Source organism: Haemaphysalis longicornis, unplaced genomic scaffold (assembly GCF_048455015.1).
Source record: "Haemaphysalis longicornis isolate Haplotype H1 unplaced genomic scaffold, Haemaphysalis longicornis Haplotype H1 scaffold_1, whole genome shotgun sequence".
Lineage (NCBI taxonomy): Eukaryota > Metazoa > Arthropoda > Arachnida > Ixodida > Ixodidae > Haemaphysalis > Haemaphysalis longicornis.
The window spans coordinates 65,960,050-65,976,368 of record NW_027526203.1 but is presented as its reverse complement, the minus strand read 5'-3'; the positions used below and the strand labels follow the sequence as shown (position 1 = coordinate 65,976,368).

Genomic DNA, 16,319 nt, shown 5'->3' with positions numbered 1-16,319 from the left:
TTATCCTTGAAATTGATTTCCTCATGCATAAGCATTGCGGAATCCTCCCCTCAGCCGCGTGGAGGGAGCAAATGGAGTGGAGGAGAGACTAAAATAGGGCCCTACGACTGGAATAACAGCCTTCACGGCTGGGTTACGCCAATTTGAATGTCATTCACCCAGTAAAAGACTGAGGGCGCCAATCGCATGATTCTAATTCTCGAGCCACCGCGATATGGCGGCATAGCAACCTCGAGGGTTGCTTTCTTACTTCTTCTGTGTGAAAGCATTAGTGTATGTATGTTCCACATGCGATATAACCATTATTGGGGACGACATTGAAAAGGTGTCAGTTAATTAATCCATGTACTGACTCATTATCGCCCCCGCTCCCGTTGCATCATTGACTATTGGCATATGTGCCCCCTCACCCGGGGAATCGCAAGGTCTTCACGTAGAAACCTGCCGGGAGGCCAGGTGAAAAGGGATAAAGTCGGCTTATGAATGTGTTATCGAAAATTTTATTTGTGGTAAATGGTTTGAAAATGTGCTGTACCACAGTGCCACTAACACTACAATTGTATTTATACAACATAGTTGTTACCGGCTTCTTCTCGTTTCGCTCACACCGCATCTGAAAGTACTGTCATCATCATTTGAACACGTCGGCCATGCCACGCATTTTCATTCTCTGTTCCGGATATATTTCACAAGACGTGTGAGGCCTTTAATAATTGAGAGAGAGCATTGTTCAAATTCTGCCGTTATTCGAACAAGCACCAGACACTGTCTAACAAAAGTGTATATTCGTGGTTAGTTGCATATACACAAATAAAGAACTGCAGCAAAACTAATTTATTTCAGCACGTATCAAACAGTTTAAATTTTGCGAATAAAATAGCAGTGGGAATTGAACATCACAGCAGAGGCCGTGAAATCGGTCACCAGACACCGTTGGCTGCAGCGGACCCACGGTTTGCGGTGACATGGCTTCTCCGAACTTATAAAAAAGCTCGCTGGCTAGGACTGTTCTATGGGAGAACAATTGCAAAAAATTCCTCGGAGCACTTACGTCTGCCCACGTGCATTGAAGGTGAAAGCATTCTGGAAAACCCTGGTAATACATATCGAATATTATTCTACTGCTGCAACGTGTTTTGGTCTTCTTTGATTTTGTTTCTTCGTCTTTTGGCACAAGTTATTCCGACAGGCGGACTGGCGACATTTCGTTTCACAGCTTCCCTGCAATCAAAGTTCTGTGCGGCTGTGGTGCACCTGTTCTGCTCACGAACCGTCACAATCACCTGTCACGTGATGTGACGTCAGCAGCGCACGCACTATGCCAACTCTTGTTCTTCGCTGGCAACTTTCTCTTGGCTGCTACTCTGGAGACCGGGTTCGATAGCTACACGAACTCCAATGTTCTCGGCTATCTTTCAAACCTAATTGATTTACTTTATTGAAAGAAATCCACACATTTATTTTGGCACAAAGTCCCACATTTTTTTACTTTTTTAGTGGCGGACATTTGTTGTACCGGAGGACAACGACAGCGCCAGTTTTTCGCACAACTGCGCACCTAGGCCTTACGCCTTTGAAGATAATGGTATAGAAAGATTCCGAAAAAAGACATTACCAACTAAAAAGTTCAGTTACAACGAAGCATCATTGCTACTCTATTTTGTCGAATTGTTTTTCGTAAAAGGAACGCTTCAGCGGCATTGTCCTCCAATGTATATATGATTACCATCTTCTGCCGAACTGCACATCAGAAGGCAGGGTGGCTGCATTATATAAACAAAGCTTCGAAGAGTTTTCATTCCGAAAGCCTATAGGAATGGTGACGTGCTTAAAGCGGAGAAGGCTGCAGCTGTTTGGGGACTGATAGTCACGTGAAGACGGGAATTTAAGCCACTATTCGCGCCTGTACGTAAGGACCACCTGCTGTGACCTGAACGCTCGACCTCACGGCATAAGAATTGGCGTTTCCACGAAAGCATTGACTTTTAAATCTTTGTTTTGCTTTCTTATTTCGGAAAAGGTCACGTTGGGCGTATACAAAATTTTTTGAGGCCCCTTTTGATTTTGTTATTTACAATATTTAACACTACAGACCGAACAAAAAATCAGATGGATTTCGAACGTTTTAGCTACACAAAGATTGACTGTTTTGTATCTAGAAAAAAGGTCCCGGAAGAACATTTTCCCGTGTTCTGTGAATCCTGTACAAGAGTGTGTAGTCCGATATTCTTGAGGCACCTAGCATTTGAAACAGGACACAAAACAGAGACTGTGACAAGCGCTGTCTGTGTCCGTCTCACGTTTCTGTGCCATATATCTAGTGCGCCGCGCCTCAAGAATGTCAAAATAGCAACTCTACCATCAGTCCACACTATTTTCATATCTGTTCACACATTTCTGCATTTGAGTGTCTAATAAATGCATAATTTTGTAGTATGCGTTGTATTCGCTTGACCGATTCACAAATCTATTGAGACACATCAAAAAGAAACATCACCGTTACAAAAAACTGTAGTGCAGTGTCTCCCTTTTGACGAATGGAAAATAAAATGAGACAAATTTGAAGTATTAGTAGGCAAGCTCTCATAGCTACACACACTGGCATACTTAAATAGGAGCGCTCATTAAAGTGCTATTGATGCTACGATTCTCCATTTTCTCGTGGGACAGCATGACGGAAGAACTAAAAATGCCATTGCACAGAGCGATCAAACACTATTAAGTAGCCTTCAGTAATTTGTTCCCCGAGCCCTCATATTTCAACGCTCCTGTGTTCTCAAAATCACCCTCGTGCACTTAAATGGCTTTTTACAGGAGGCATGCTCGCACTTTGTCTTCATGCACTTTGTGCACCGGCGGCAATAACGTGCAGCTAGCTTGAAGGTGAAGCACCTCTTTCTCTAAGTCTTTTTCTTATGAAGGTTTCGAGCGCACACACAAAAAAAATAATGAATATTGGGCAGCAAACAAAATTACGAGTTCAATACGCACCTTCCAGACAGCTGCTATTCATTGCATGCCAGCGTCTAAATGAAAGGCAGACAAATGTGCACGCGAACAGGCCGTCCACAACAGGTCACCAATAAGAGGAATGTGCCTTGCAAAAAGGACAAGGGAAAATATCTTTTGGATGAAAAAGCAACACGCCGGCGTGAACAAAAAGGTAAGCTGAAATTTCTCGAGTGAGTTTTCTTTTCTGGTTTATTGTTTCTTGTATAAAATTCACTACCAACTGGCCAAACAGTCCGAACTGCTCGATAAATGTTTGTTGCACCAAGACAAGGTTTTGACGCTCGCGCACGTTTGTTGTCCAGATTTGCTCTGTGCGGCACCAACTCACGGGGTATTCCGAGTCCGTTCTCTTTAAAACCGACCTTTTCGTGAGGCTTCAGGGAAGTCCCCTGAGTTCGTCTGCACATCCTTCCTACTCGTCGCTTCCTCAAGATGGAAAAAAGCCAATCTTTTCGAATAAGCGATGGAGAAATATCACAGTTCTTCTCGAAGGCTTATAGACGGTGCTTCATAATTGGTTCTAAAGAGGCTGGATTGATTGTTAAAGGCTGTGCCATAGCTAAGTTTTGCTAACTTTTCCTGTTGTACTCCCTCTCTTCCCTATATATTTCAATCTTAAGATATTTTTATATAAAGTGATATTTCTATTTTAAGTTAATGTAGATAATAAACATTACGCTTATCTTGTGGGCGATTGTAGATACGCTAGGTGGACCGTTTATAATACACGAATGAACCTAAGGGCAATGTGCAGAATGCGCGTGGGGAGACTTTGTCCCTCGTTGGCAAAACTGGACATGTCATATTGATGGCACTGACGAAGGCAATGAGGAATAGGTGACGATGGGGCGTGATGTTTTCGATTTTCTTTGTATGCCTCTGCTACCTCTGATGGCTAAAAAGCTAGAAGTCCTTTACAGCAGCGGCGATGAAAAACCATGGCGATGGAATCTCACTATGGCTGGCGAAGGAACATAGACTAATGGCGTTTTAGTTTCCAGTAATCTGTGTTTTTTGGCTGCCTAAAAGTATGTTGTGCCTTCATAAATAAATGGTGCGAAAGACGCGCTTGGTTGCCTTATTTGGGTTCATTTGTTACAGTGCCCCCATTAAGATATTTAATCTGAATCACCACTGTCCCAAACCTGCACGCTTTTAAGCTACACTGCTAAGCCACCTGAACTTTGCTTTTCCACGACGCATTTAAATGACAAACCCTCACAAGGGAAAAACAGGGGAAAAAAGGCACGGGTCGATTATGCGATCGGAGTAGGGGAATGTGGTGGGCCATTTAACATACGAGTATCGTGTTTAAGGCTCCGCAGTATGCTAGAACGCACACTGAACTTGTCGTTCTAATCGCATGTCGCTCTTTGCAATTCGCCAAATGAGCTTCTTAGAGTGAAATGTGTGGTCCATCATGTGCATTGTGTCAAATTCGACCCAGGGAACTTTGAAAGGGCTTTCGGGTATGATATGACATAAGGGAGTCGACGTGCGTGTAGCTTGTGATAATTTTGCACGCATTTAAGAATCCGTGCTGTGGTTACAACATGCGGAATAATGAGGTGATAGTGCTGTTTAGTCTGCGTAATTAACTGGTGATGATAGCTTGTAGGATTGACAAAACAGCACGAGGCAAACGTCCGCGCAATGCACGGGGGGCTAGCTAGTAAACCATCAGCACAGCTGGTGAACTTTTCCGCGTCAAGACAAAGCACAGGAAAAATATTCAGCATATATTTCTCCCGTACTGTGTAATGACTTCGGCACAAGAATGACAACCTTACATGAAAACTATAAGGTTGTCATAAGCACTTTTCATGGATGTACAGTATAAGGTACGTGTTCAAGCTAGCTAAAAGTTTCGGCATAAAAATAGACTGCCACAGCAGAGCCAGTTGGCAGGAAGCAACCAGCCCCGCAAAGTTCAACTTATCTGTATACAAAGGCCCATACCAATTAGGTCGACGCACTTGAAAAATCAGACAGCATTCAGTGGTAACCTGTCCTCAGCAGCGCTTGACTTTTGGTTCATAAGGACGGTGAGGTCTGCGATCACTTCTTTGTACACGAGCGGGTCGAGATTCTGGGCGAGCATGTAGAAGAGGAAAGCGTCGCCGGCGTCCGCGAAGCTTGCCAGCGTCTGAAGATCTTCGGCATTTAGCAGGGGGCTCCTCGACTTGAGCATCTGGAAGCGGAGCTTGGGCACGGCCAGGATGACCAATCTGCCGAGAAAGACCAGAGTTGTGAGCACCAGCAGCGTGACAAGCCAGAACCACAGGAATACGTATATCTTCTCGTTCAGGACATTCAGGGGCAGGATGCATAGTGAGTCGTGCCTCTGTACGTCTCCCGACGAGCCGAATGAGTGGAACACACACTTGGTCATGCGAGGAAATACGTAAATCATGGGATCGTGGCGCTCCTCTTGATCCATGAGAGTGAAGCGCACAACGTCGGCGCCGTACTTCCAGAACTCTCCGCCCAGAAACTTGTCCATGAGGAACATTTGCCCTAGCACGTTGACGAAGCTCAGAAACTCGCAAAAGACGTACTTGAGCGCGTAAAGCCTGTGGTGCCGCATGTGTCTCTGCAGGTAGTCCGTTAGGAGGCGCTTCTTGTGACTGCGCTCTTTGTCCTCCATGATGGCCACGTGCATGCCCATGGTGATCACCTCGAGCAGGCCCCCTTCCCAGTTCTTCCAGAGGTAGTAGGGAATGTAGAAGAGCACCGCCTGAAAGAACAGGGTGAAGGCCACCCACTGATAGTACGCCGTGTAGCGCCGTTCGGCGCCTCCGGAGTTGTCGATTCCAGGGTGCGGCACGTCCAGACCCACACGCTTGTCGAGCGCCGTGGGCATGGTGAAGGTGGAGTGGATCCAGCAGTAGGTGTTGAGCACCTCCATCGGGAAGTCGCTCGTGGGCGGCACGCACTCGATCGACTCCCCCACGTACTGGCGCGCCGACACCAGCAGACTGAAGACGACCAGCAGGGAAGAGGTGACCAGCCAGTGCAGCCGGAAGACGCAGTTGTCGATGTGCACGTGCCTTCTGCGCAGCAGGCGCCGCAGGCCACCCAGCAGGTTCACTAGGGACATGGCGGCCGGCTACCTGCACCGGGGTCATCCTTCCATCTACGGAGGCCCGCGCCTGCAACGAGCCGTCGATCAGGGGCCAGCAGTGCCTCTGCAGCCAGACTGCGAGACGCGGCAGCGTCGGCGCAAGCAAGAAGAGGCCTTCCGAAAATAAACGCACCAGACTGCCGTTGGCCCCCTCCTCGCTCGGCTCGGGGCGCACCGACAACGTTGGACGCCGCCCAGAAATTACGATGCTGCGACAGTCGGCGACGCTTGCGACGACGGTGATCCCACGTGGCACGACAATGCTCTCTTCTCCCGTGCTCCTCCTCTATAACTCCAACCTGGCTCCAGCACCACGCGTCTCAAGATGCCGCCGCGAATTCCGCCTGCGTGCACAAGGCATTGTTCGCAACTAGTTGCTGTTGTCACCCTGACGCACTTCTCTTAGCGGGGTCATCGATTCTTTTGCACATTGAACGCAGCTATGAGAATCACAATAAATTCCCCTAAATGTCAACGCTCTGGCGAAATAATTTTGGCACAGCAGGTAGACGTAGTCTTTGCCACGAAAAGGATGGCGGCACCCCACAGCTACGGCTGCGAGCTGCACGCAGAGGATTAGTACAGTAATTGTCAAACTATTGCTGCCTGGGACAAGACAAAGAGCAACGCTATTTGGTTATTACGACGTTTGACGGGTAGGGATCATGAAAAGGACCCTATTACAAGCGAAGCCACTAACTCTACTTATGTTGCTAGTGCTTGCCTTTTTGTAAGATTTTAATTACTCACACTTGAAGCAAAACATTGGCTCTCACATCCCTGGTGCAGTTGGTAGTTAAACGAACTTTACAGTTTCGAGGTAAGTTTGCTCTGTACAAAATTGCATCTTCATTGACGTATTAAAAACAAACCCAGCCATATACAGGCATTTAAATATAGCACTCTTAGCCAAAAGAGTGTTTTTCATTGAGCATTAGTTTGTTTATTAACATTTTTATTCAAGCTCCACATGAACAACATCTGATATTGATCAACCAAGATGTCCACACAGTAAGCGTTCCCTGCTACACTGGAAAGTATATTCCATATTTTGATGAGTTGTTGTTGAAAAAACGTGTAATAATTTAGAAACAATTATGCGAATGGCAACAAGGAAAGTGTTTCTTCCTTGTCGTTGCTTCTGAGTTTCTCATGACGGGGTGGCAGCGGGTAAACATGCTTATTTTTGTTCATGCTTCTTTTCTAGCTATATTCAGCTTACCTTTAGAGTATGCACTAAGGTACCCTTAGCTGCTGCATACTCGATTAGTTATGGCAATACCTTCATAACTTTGCTGCTTGCTTTTTTTTCTGGGAGGCATAGGCAATAAATTATGTTTTTTCGTATACAATTTCAGGAAAGGAATACCGTATACCCTGCAATTTTACTTGTGCGGAGTGTAGCAATAAAAAAGTTCAGTTACGTAAGAATTTCCTGCCAACATGTTATAAAAATGGCGTGTCTGAAACATGCGGGTTTTCATTTTATTTAAATCAGGAGGATTTAAATAAACGCTGTTTCTACTTAACTGAACCACTCTAATGCTTCAGTCAGCAAAACAAAGTTACGCTTTGTGGACCTCAGTTGTTCTTGATAAACTGTACCTGAAGCAGGTCTATTGACCCTTTCTAGCCATTTCAGGTGACATTGTAGATTTAAAATTTTTAAATGCTCATGCTATGCTAGCAAAGCTAACGTGAATGAGCTTAGGTGTATCCCTTGGGCTCCGTCTTAAACTCTTAGCCATGTGGGAAGATCCTGTTCCAGCGCAAGGTCATGCCCAAACAATCTGTATAAACGCAATAATCGTCGGTTTCAGTTTCATTTCAAGCGAACGACCCGTGCACAAAAATGATGCATTATAAATTTCAACACTGTGGCGAAATATGCGTTTTGTTTTCGAAAAGGTCACATTCCATTTTGCCCTGGAAAGCGCGCCGAAATGCCAATTAAAGAGCCAAAATAATCCACAAAGAAATAACAGAATACGTTGTTTAAGTAACCGTTGGGAAATTTATCGCTAGAAGTTTCTATTATATGTATATTCACATAGTACTCGTGTTGCCGCATAAGCTCCGACGTAAATTGCGTGCCACGTTCAAGCAATTCTTCCGCTTACTACCAAAGTTACGGGTCGATGAAAATAAATAAATAGTTTTGGAGAACTTCACGGTAGACTGTAACGTAAACGCCAGTGGGCACGACAACAAGTGTTGACGAGGTTCATGGGTAAATGTACACTACAATACATCACTGCAGTTCAACGACGACTACAGTTTATCGGTACCAAAATCTGGAACAGTTTGATCCAGGGCATAAAATTGGCTCATAACTCCCCATAAAATAAACATTTCCTTGCCGTCCTTAATGAATCTCCTTGACTGGCAGACGCTCCTGAAAAAGTAACTAAAATCGGTAATTTGTTATTTTCCAATATCACTACGTCGAGCGCAGTTGTTATTCTACGTTGCCTTTATTCTTGTTTGTGTATAAAAAGTGCTTATCTCTGTTATCAAACGCACGTTTTAGAACGTGAATATATATGATTGTATAATGCTCTAATCTTCTGTTCTTTGATCTCAATGTTTGCGCAGGTTGTGTACTCTATCCTGTTGCAATTCGTATGGGGTTTCGCAGAGGCGTGTCCTGGACCACTAAACTTATATGCACTATCCATTCCTTTTCTTCTGTCTTAGATGCATTTGGCTAAATTGACGTAATTTTCCTTGACTGCAGTAAAATATCACTATTGATTGATATTTAAACTAAACAAACTCCGTTTTCCTCGCTCGCTTGTGAATTAGATTATATGATACCTTGAACTCCGCGAAAATTTTTTGCTCTAAATGATTATCACTCTGACAACCTCCCAGTTGTTTCCGGCGTCCTCCAAGGAAGCGTACTCGGGCCGCTGCTGTTCCTTATTTACATAAACGATATTATAAGTTGTGTAAGCCAGGACGTAACCATTCCCATATTTGCAGATGACTGTTTGCTGTTTAAAAATATTAGAAATGCTAACTATCAGGTGTCTAAACGAAAGTGTCCATGGCATGCTCACATGGTATAAACTGTGGGGCATGACACTTGGCCCCAAGAAACCAGTGTTCATGCGTATAACTAACAAAAAGAAGCCTATTATATATCAGCACGCCATTAACAACCCTCCTGTTAGTTTAACAAATAGCTTCAAATACCTCGGTGTTACAATTACTGGAAACATATCCTCGTCGACTAATGTTGATAACAGTTGCACTTCCGCTAGAAGGAAACTAGTACACATAAAACAAACTTGCCCAACAAAGAATTGTTGCAACACATTAATCCGATCGCACCTTGAGTACGCTTCAGTGGTCTGGGACCCGCATACAACAAAAGATATTGGCAAGCTTGAGCAAATTCAAAGGAAAGCTTTTCGGTTCATTTAAAACCGTTATCAAAGACACGGTGCACTTACCCCACTAATGCAGAACAACGGAAATCCAACACTGGAATCTCGATGAAGAAGCAATGAATTAAATTTTCTGCCGATCTTTGGAACCGCAAACTGCGCCTTGACCCGTCGGTATATTTTACCCCTTCTTTCCTCCCGGCCTACAAGGCAATGCCACCCATTTAATTTTACCCCCTTGTACACTCGCACAAACGCTTATAAATATTAATTTTTCCCGCGAACAATATCTGAATGGAACCGTCTCCCTGCCACTGTACTTCGCCTAATCTGCATGCATCAATTGATCAGCTTTTTCCTGTGTAGCAATTTTTTGTCTTTGCCATTTTAGTTGTTATGTCTTAGAGATTGTATAATTACATTTGGTTGATATACTATGTAATCATTTTCCCACTCCTGCTTGGGCCTAATTCTGGCCTGCAGTATTTTTTAAATAAAAAATAACATACCGCGATATTGGACTTCACACTAGCCTTTCATACGGGTCCAAGCAGTTTCAGCTTTCGTATGCTTGAAATAGAAATAAAGTGAAATCAAATTAAATGAACGGATACGAAAAATCATGCTAAGCCCGTCCCCCTTTTGTCCCCCCCCCCCCTTTTTTTTGTACATATGCTGCTGATCGGCGGCATTCTACCCGGCTTCGTCGGACAGTCGCTGACTTCGTGCACTGCCTGTAAGGGACGGGTTATGGGGGCTTCAGCAGCGGGTTCCACAACTTTCGGGGGCCCCGGTAGATCATTTGAAAACAAGTTGCTGACCGTATTTACTACCTACGTTTGCACGAAGAAGCGACAACCGAGGCATCATTTTCAACTTTTTCTTTGTCAAATCGGACTAACGCGGGGGGGGGGGGGGGGGGGGGGGTGAGCGTGCAGGGGGTGAGGATGGCAGCATTCGCCTTCGTTTGTTCGAAAGCCCCTAACTAGGCTCTGATATTTTCGTTACAAGGCGTTTAAGAGCGTTTTCGGTTCACGTACCTTTCTGTGCGTGGACGTTTCAATACAAATATAGATTGAGACATACAAATGATTGACCAATTTCTAAAAAAATCCTTAGCTGCCTAAACCAGTCACGATTGGGTGTATGTTCGGATTGTTTTTATCAAACAATAATATAAATAGACCCTTTTAAGTTAGCGGCAGCACGCTTATTACAAAGGCCTAAAGTCGCTCACTTTGTTTTCTTTTTGGTTAAGTGAAGCCGCCGGATTTCGTTATGAGGTGTGCGCAGCATAGCCAAAAGTGTTCATTCTGTTTTTTTGTGTGTTTTTCTGTGTGTCTGCGCGTGCGAGGCAGCTCCATCGCGACCAGGTGTCCTCGAAGGGGTGACCAAGGGATCGTCGCCCCAGCATTGTCGGAATACAGTTTGAGGGACAGGAGTGCCACGAGGAGCCAGTAGTGGTGATCATGAATCTTCAAGAGAAGGGAACCAGCGCCCGTGGTCTTTTGTTAAGCTTGCGTGTTGCCGCCGCGTGTTGGTGTCTTTAGGAAGGCTCCCATCGTCCGCACGTGCGGGCGTCCATGAAGGAGCCGCGCTCATAACAGAAGCTTCCTGCCCGAAGGTGAAAGGGAAAGTCGCAAATGCGCACAGTGCGGCGCTGTTCCAGGATGGTCACCTGTCGAATAGCCTTAAACGCTTTGGACGGAGAATGCATATTCTTCGAAACAAACTGTTGCCGACGCATCGAGACTTGCCAAAGTACAATGGTGCACGAGGAGTCAGAGACTTCGGGCGCTCCGTTGAAGCCCCCGGACTCCTCTTAAGTAGCTGCACAAGCCGGAAACGATATTCATACCGATGTTGTGGAATGATATTTTCAAACTGTTCAACAAGGCGACCCTTGCATTCGACCAACCTGCTTTAGACCGGTCAACGGCTGTGCACTTGCTGAATTCTTCAGACGGGTGTTCGCGAGCTCCCTGCGACCCCAATTCAGTGTTTTTGAGGCAAGGGCAAAGTCTAGCCTAGCTAAGAGCCATCACTGAGTGTAAGTGCGCTTAACTAACAACGAAGCCCGCAGCGGCACAGAAAGACAACAGGACACATGGCAGCTTGAGGCTTAGGTTAAGAACCTTTAATGTAATTATTGATGGGTTGCAGAGAATTCATCGAACGCCGTTAAATGGAACACCACTTCATAGGAGCCGTTTCATCTAACGCTGTTTTGTCAAAGGGCATTTGGTCAAGGACATTTCACCAAACTATGTCGTGCACGGTGCAGCTGGAGACAATGTGGGTTTCTTAGCCGGCAGGAGTAATAAGGCACGTATATTCGAGAAAAAAAAACAAAACCTGGCAGTAGACGATATTTTGATGGTCATTGGTTGTCAACTTAAACAGCGACTGCTTTCTTGCACGCTTTTATATAATGTACTACTTATACAACTGATTTCTTCCTGGGAAAATTAACTTCTTTTAGATTTCTACCAGGCAGTTGAGGAATCTTCAGTGCTTCCGAAAAACGTGTGCCCTCTAGCAATTTGAGCTAATAAATGCTTCGCAAAAACACGGTTGCAGAAAACTGAAAAAATGGTAATGCAAAATGGTATTGCAAACTATAACCCAAAATGCAACATCGAAGGATGTTCATGGCTTGATTATTGCCACGGAAAGTGGCGGTGACGATGACTTGGGCTCGAAAAAGGCGCGGTTTTTCTATGCCAGCCTAAAGTTATGAAATATTTAGTGCTTCATGCATAATGCATCCCTGGGTGACAAAAAGGACTCGGAATTTTCTACAAGCAGTACAAATCGTTCCCCAAGCTTCCAAACAGCGTTCGATAGAACGGGCAAAGTAACTTCGCGAAGTGGCGTTCAATGAAGTAGCCTCGATGAAATGGACATGTTCGATCAAATGCCGTTCGACGGAACGAAGACCCATTATTAGCAACTTAGCAGCCAGGTTATGGTCTCGCAAATCTCGGCAATGAGCGAATACCAGACTTTGCAAGAAATTTAAGTGTGTAAAGCTTCTCAAAGAAAGTTTATTCCGATGACGATCTGGTCAATAAAGCTAGTAGATTAATAGCAATATGAAAGGAAGATCTAGACTCGACTTTTTCCATTAAGCCCGTTCAGTTGCTTGTTGCAGTCGCTAAAAGAAGCGCGAGCGGTCTACTCAAAATTTTGGCGTAAAAAGATATTTCAAGTATTTTTCCGAATTTTTTCACTGCTCTTGCTTTCGCCATAACAACTCCTATACCAAACTGCGACACTTGGCGCTCGTTTTCAGCACTGTCTTAGAAACTACTTGCGCTTTACTCTTGGAGAAAGAAAGTTCAATTTTTTTCCCATTATGCCGGTGGAAGGGTACCCGCTGGAAGATATTTTTCCTTGTTAGCCAATAACCCATTTGCGAGCTTGAAAGCTGAAAGATGCAGTTTTAACTACACGCCGACCGGAACCAACCAGGCGATAACACAATCATCACTGTCGCATGTTTACAGACAGATCACTTGAGTGTCTACTCACCTGTTCCCTTATTTCTCTCCATCTATTGTGCACGTCGCATCTGACCACGCAGCACTGACGTCATCCTGACCTGCTGCTGGCGATTGCGCGCCCTGGAATTCTCAAGTCGAACTCCGTGTCCGAGTTTATGGCAACGCCGCAAGATGAAGGTATACCGTGGTGCGTAACACTGGCTTCTAGTCATACTTTCGTTAATTGCTGCCCTGTCTACCGTTTGTTCTTTCGGGCTGCGAGTTCAAATAGCGGCGAACAGAGCCTGGAAATCAATAATATTGAAAAATCGCCGATTCCGCGTATAGGTGGCAATCGACGACGAAAGCGAAACTTTACACTTGTGCTTGCACGGTTCATCATAACTAGCACGTTTTTACGGGGTCGCATATTTCCTCGTCGATGGTAACGTCACGCGGAAGGGGCATGCGGTGCACCTCGTTGAGGATTGGCCCAGCGGCATCAAACTGACCCCCGTGCATAAGACGCTTTATCTTCATGAGGTGTTCCTCTCGTCGCTTCTAGGCGTACTGCTAGCGATGATTTCATGGCCGCCACGCGTCGTTCCTTTGCCTCGCATCTTCAAGCAGGCGTACACTCGCGGTTTGCACCACGAACACACTCCTGCTGGCCAGCAGGCGGTTTAGTGGCCATGAGGTCCACGTGCAGAGCACGGATTAACGGCGGATTTCCCGTCGCGAGTCATTTACTAGGCTCCGCGGGTGCAATACGCGGAGGTCACCGTTATCTGGTGCAACCTCCCCGACCCCCGTCGCTTTCCGGGCTTCGCAGGTGCGGTACACAGAGGCAAGCATTATCTGGTGTAAGATAAGCTCAGCGGCGCATTGACAGGTGCAGAGATGCCCTCTGTCGCCGTTTCTTTTTACAGCGAAGCTGTTAGCCTCTAGTTCGGAAAATTTCGTGTCGTAAACAAAAAAACCCAGGAAGTACCCAGCAGTTCTCGCCTAAGATGGCGAGCGCATGCGTCAGGCTAATGATGCATATAGCATACAGCTCCGTAATTGTTAACAAAAACAAGCATCGAAATCGCATCATGAATGATGAAGCACCTGTGAACTATGGGACCCCCCCTCCATGTGTCCGTAATAAAGATTATGTTTGACGATTATGTTTGAAGGCTAGGCAGGACTGGCGTCACTAAAATAGAGCAGTTCTTGCCCACGACGCCGAACGCATGTGTAAGGCTAGGCAAGGCCCACCATTTGCCGCCAGAGAAGCCGAGTGCTAGCGACAAGCCCGCCGAGACGACGACGGACGTTTCATACCTTCCCCCATTAGCATTTGCATTTGTAGTAGGGTACAGCAGCTTCTTTAGATATCTATTTTTGCAGAGGGGAAAGACCACCACTTTTAAATGCATAGCATTTTAGTAACTCACAATGTCACGCGGCGTTGGCGTGCGCTGTCGTAGTCCGCATGCGCGTCTTGTAGTCCGCATGCGCGCCCTGTCGTAGTCCGCAGGCGCGCCTTGTCGTAGTCCGCAGCCAGGAAGAAATAACAGTTTCCGGCGCCCGGTTTCGAACCCATGACGCCGCGGGCGGAACGCAAGGTGCCCGGCGCACAACCGACCGAGCCACGAAACCGACACAGATTTCGATGCACCGAACGCGCCTTATATCCTTCACTCCTTTCTCGTTTGTTTCGAAAGCGCCACAAGTTGTCCCGCGCTTCCAAAAGATGGCGACACGGGTCCCGCGATCAAGAGATACGACTTGCCGGCGCACCCCCTCGGAAATGCTGTGCATTTGATCGTGCCCCTCGCGAGGGGGATGTCTTTTTAGTTCTGCTCCACTCCTCGTCCACATTCTCTGCTCTAAGCTCGCCACCATTACCGGCCGATTCCCCTTCGCCTCCACTGCCCTTTCGCCGTCTAGTTATCACAACGCACGCATCCCCTTCCAGCTTTTCTTTCCGATTCTTCCCTCATCGCTCCCTCTTCCCTGCACTTTCTTTGGAACCCTCTTCTACGCCTATCTCTGCGACTCTCGCTGCTCTATTTGTTTAGCCTTTTCGTGGCAACGGGCTCATACATTGCCTCGTGTGCTAAGCATAATGGTTTCTGGGTGCAGGCATGCGAGGTCAGGGAACAGGCAATGTGTATAGACATTGCTTCATTGTCTTGAGACAGAGGAAGAGGTGTAGTGCTGTGAAAATATTTAAAATATTTTGGGAATAGAGTGGGGGTGCCTAATTGGAAGAAATTCTTGGGGTTTAGGCCCGTAAACTGGGTTTCAAGCCCCGGTGTATGCGACGGTATCAGGTGGCCGGCCAAATATGCACGGATGCCGCTAGGAGAACCTAGATAAAGCAACAGCCAGCCACGGGCTCCGCGAGATAAGTGGCACGAGAAGGGTCCATGTTTGCGCGTGGTACTGTGTCCCATTTGTTTCTTTCGCGAAACTGCGGTACCTTTTGAAAGTGACTCATTGTTCCCGCCAAATTTTCGGAGTTACATAGGGTGTGTTCTGTTTTTTGGGGGGATCGCCCTGGGAAAGAACGAGTGCCGCATGCAAGAAATGCAAGCGGGACGCTAGTCGTAAGTGGGAATATTCAATTATTGTAGAGAGCGAGCATGTTGGTTTTAGAGCCCTCCTATCTGGCCTTTAAACGCTAGTTTCCTCTATGCTAGAAGTGACGTGATATCGTTAGCATAGCTGACGCGAAAAGCAGTGTTACGCAGCCAGTAGCAGGCGGAGCATGCGCGCCGGCTGCTAAAGTTAAAAAGCTGGACGTACCATCCAGCCGAGCCAATGTCTGCGCGTATCTCGGAGACCAAGCGCCCTGACAAGTGTCTTCCGGGGCGCTATTCCAGAAGGCCTGGATTCTGCCTACTCTCGAGTTTCCAGCTGCTGGGGTTATGAAAGTAGTGGTAGTGAAGCATCCGGTACAACTCGCGGGAAACGGCGCAATTGCGCGCAGCACGCCTGGCATATTCAGAGCGGCATATTCGGGCCGCTTACGTTGATAAAGTACGACTTGTGACATCGTCCTCATGCTGCACCATCTGAAATCCAGCTGCAATACTCATTGCCTAACGAAAACTAGATTACCCCACTGCTTCTATGAAATCCCCAGCGTAGCTGTTGGCCACCCCCGGTGCGGGCGGTCCGTTTTTCTTGGCGTTCTGTTCCTTCACTAAATTATGTTTGCCACGTCGCTTGAGGGTACACCCAGTGCAGCTCTGCGCAAGCACAAACCAAGTAATCAGATGGGTTCACTGTAGCGAACGGAATGCGCCTTGCTCC

At 46.4% G+C, this 16,319-nt stretch overlaps 1 protein-coding gene across 1 annotated transcript in view; it reads right to left on the bottom strand.

Moving 5' to 3' along the window:
• Positions 1 to 512: 512 nt before the first annotated feature.
• Positions 513 to 16,319, bottom strand: part of LOC144176927 (innexin shaking-B-like) — a 139,928-nt gene continuing 124,121 nt past the window's right edge. The window contains exons 3-4 of the mRNA XM_077705241.1: positions 6,270 to 6,480; positions 513 to 6,164 (exon numbers count right to left, since the gene is read on the bottom strand). Of these exons, the coding sequence (XP_077561367.1) occupies positions 4,997 to 6,112 (1,116 nt within the window). The 5' untranslated portion in view covers positions 6,113 to 6,164; positions 6,270 to 6,480 and the 3' untranslated portion in view covers positions 513 to 4,996. The remainder of the gene's footprint in view (positions 6,165 to 6,269; positions 6,481 to 16,319) is intronic.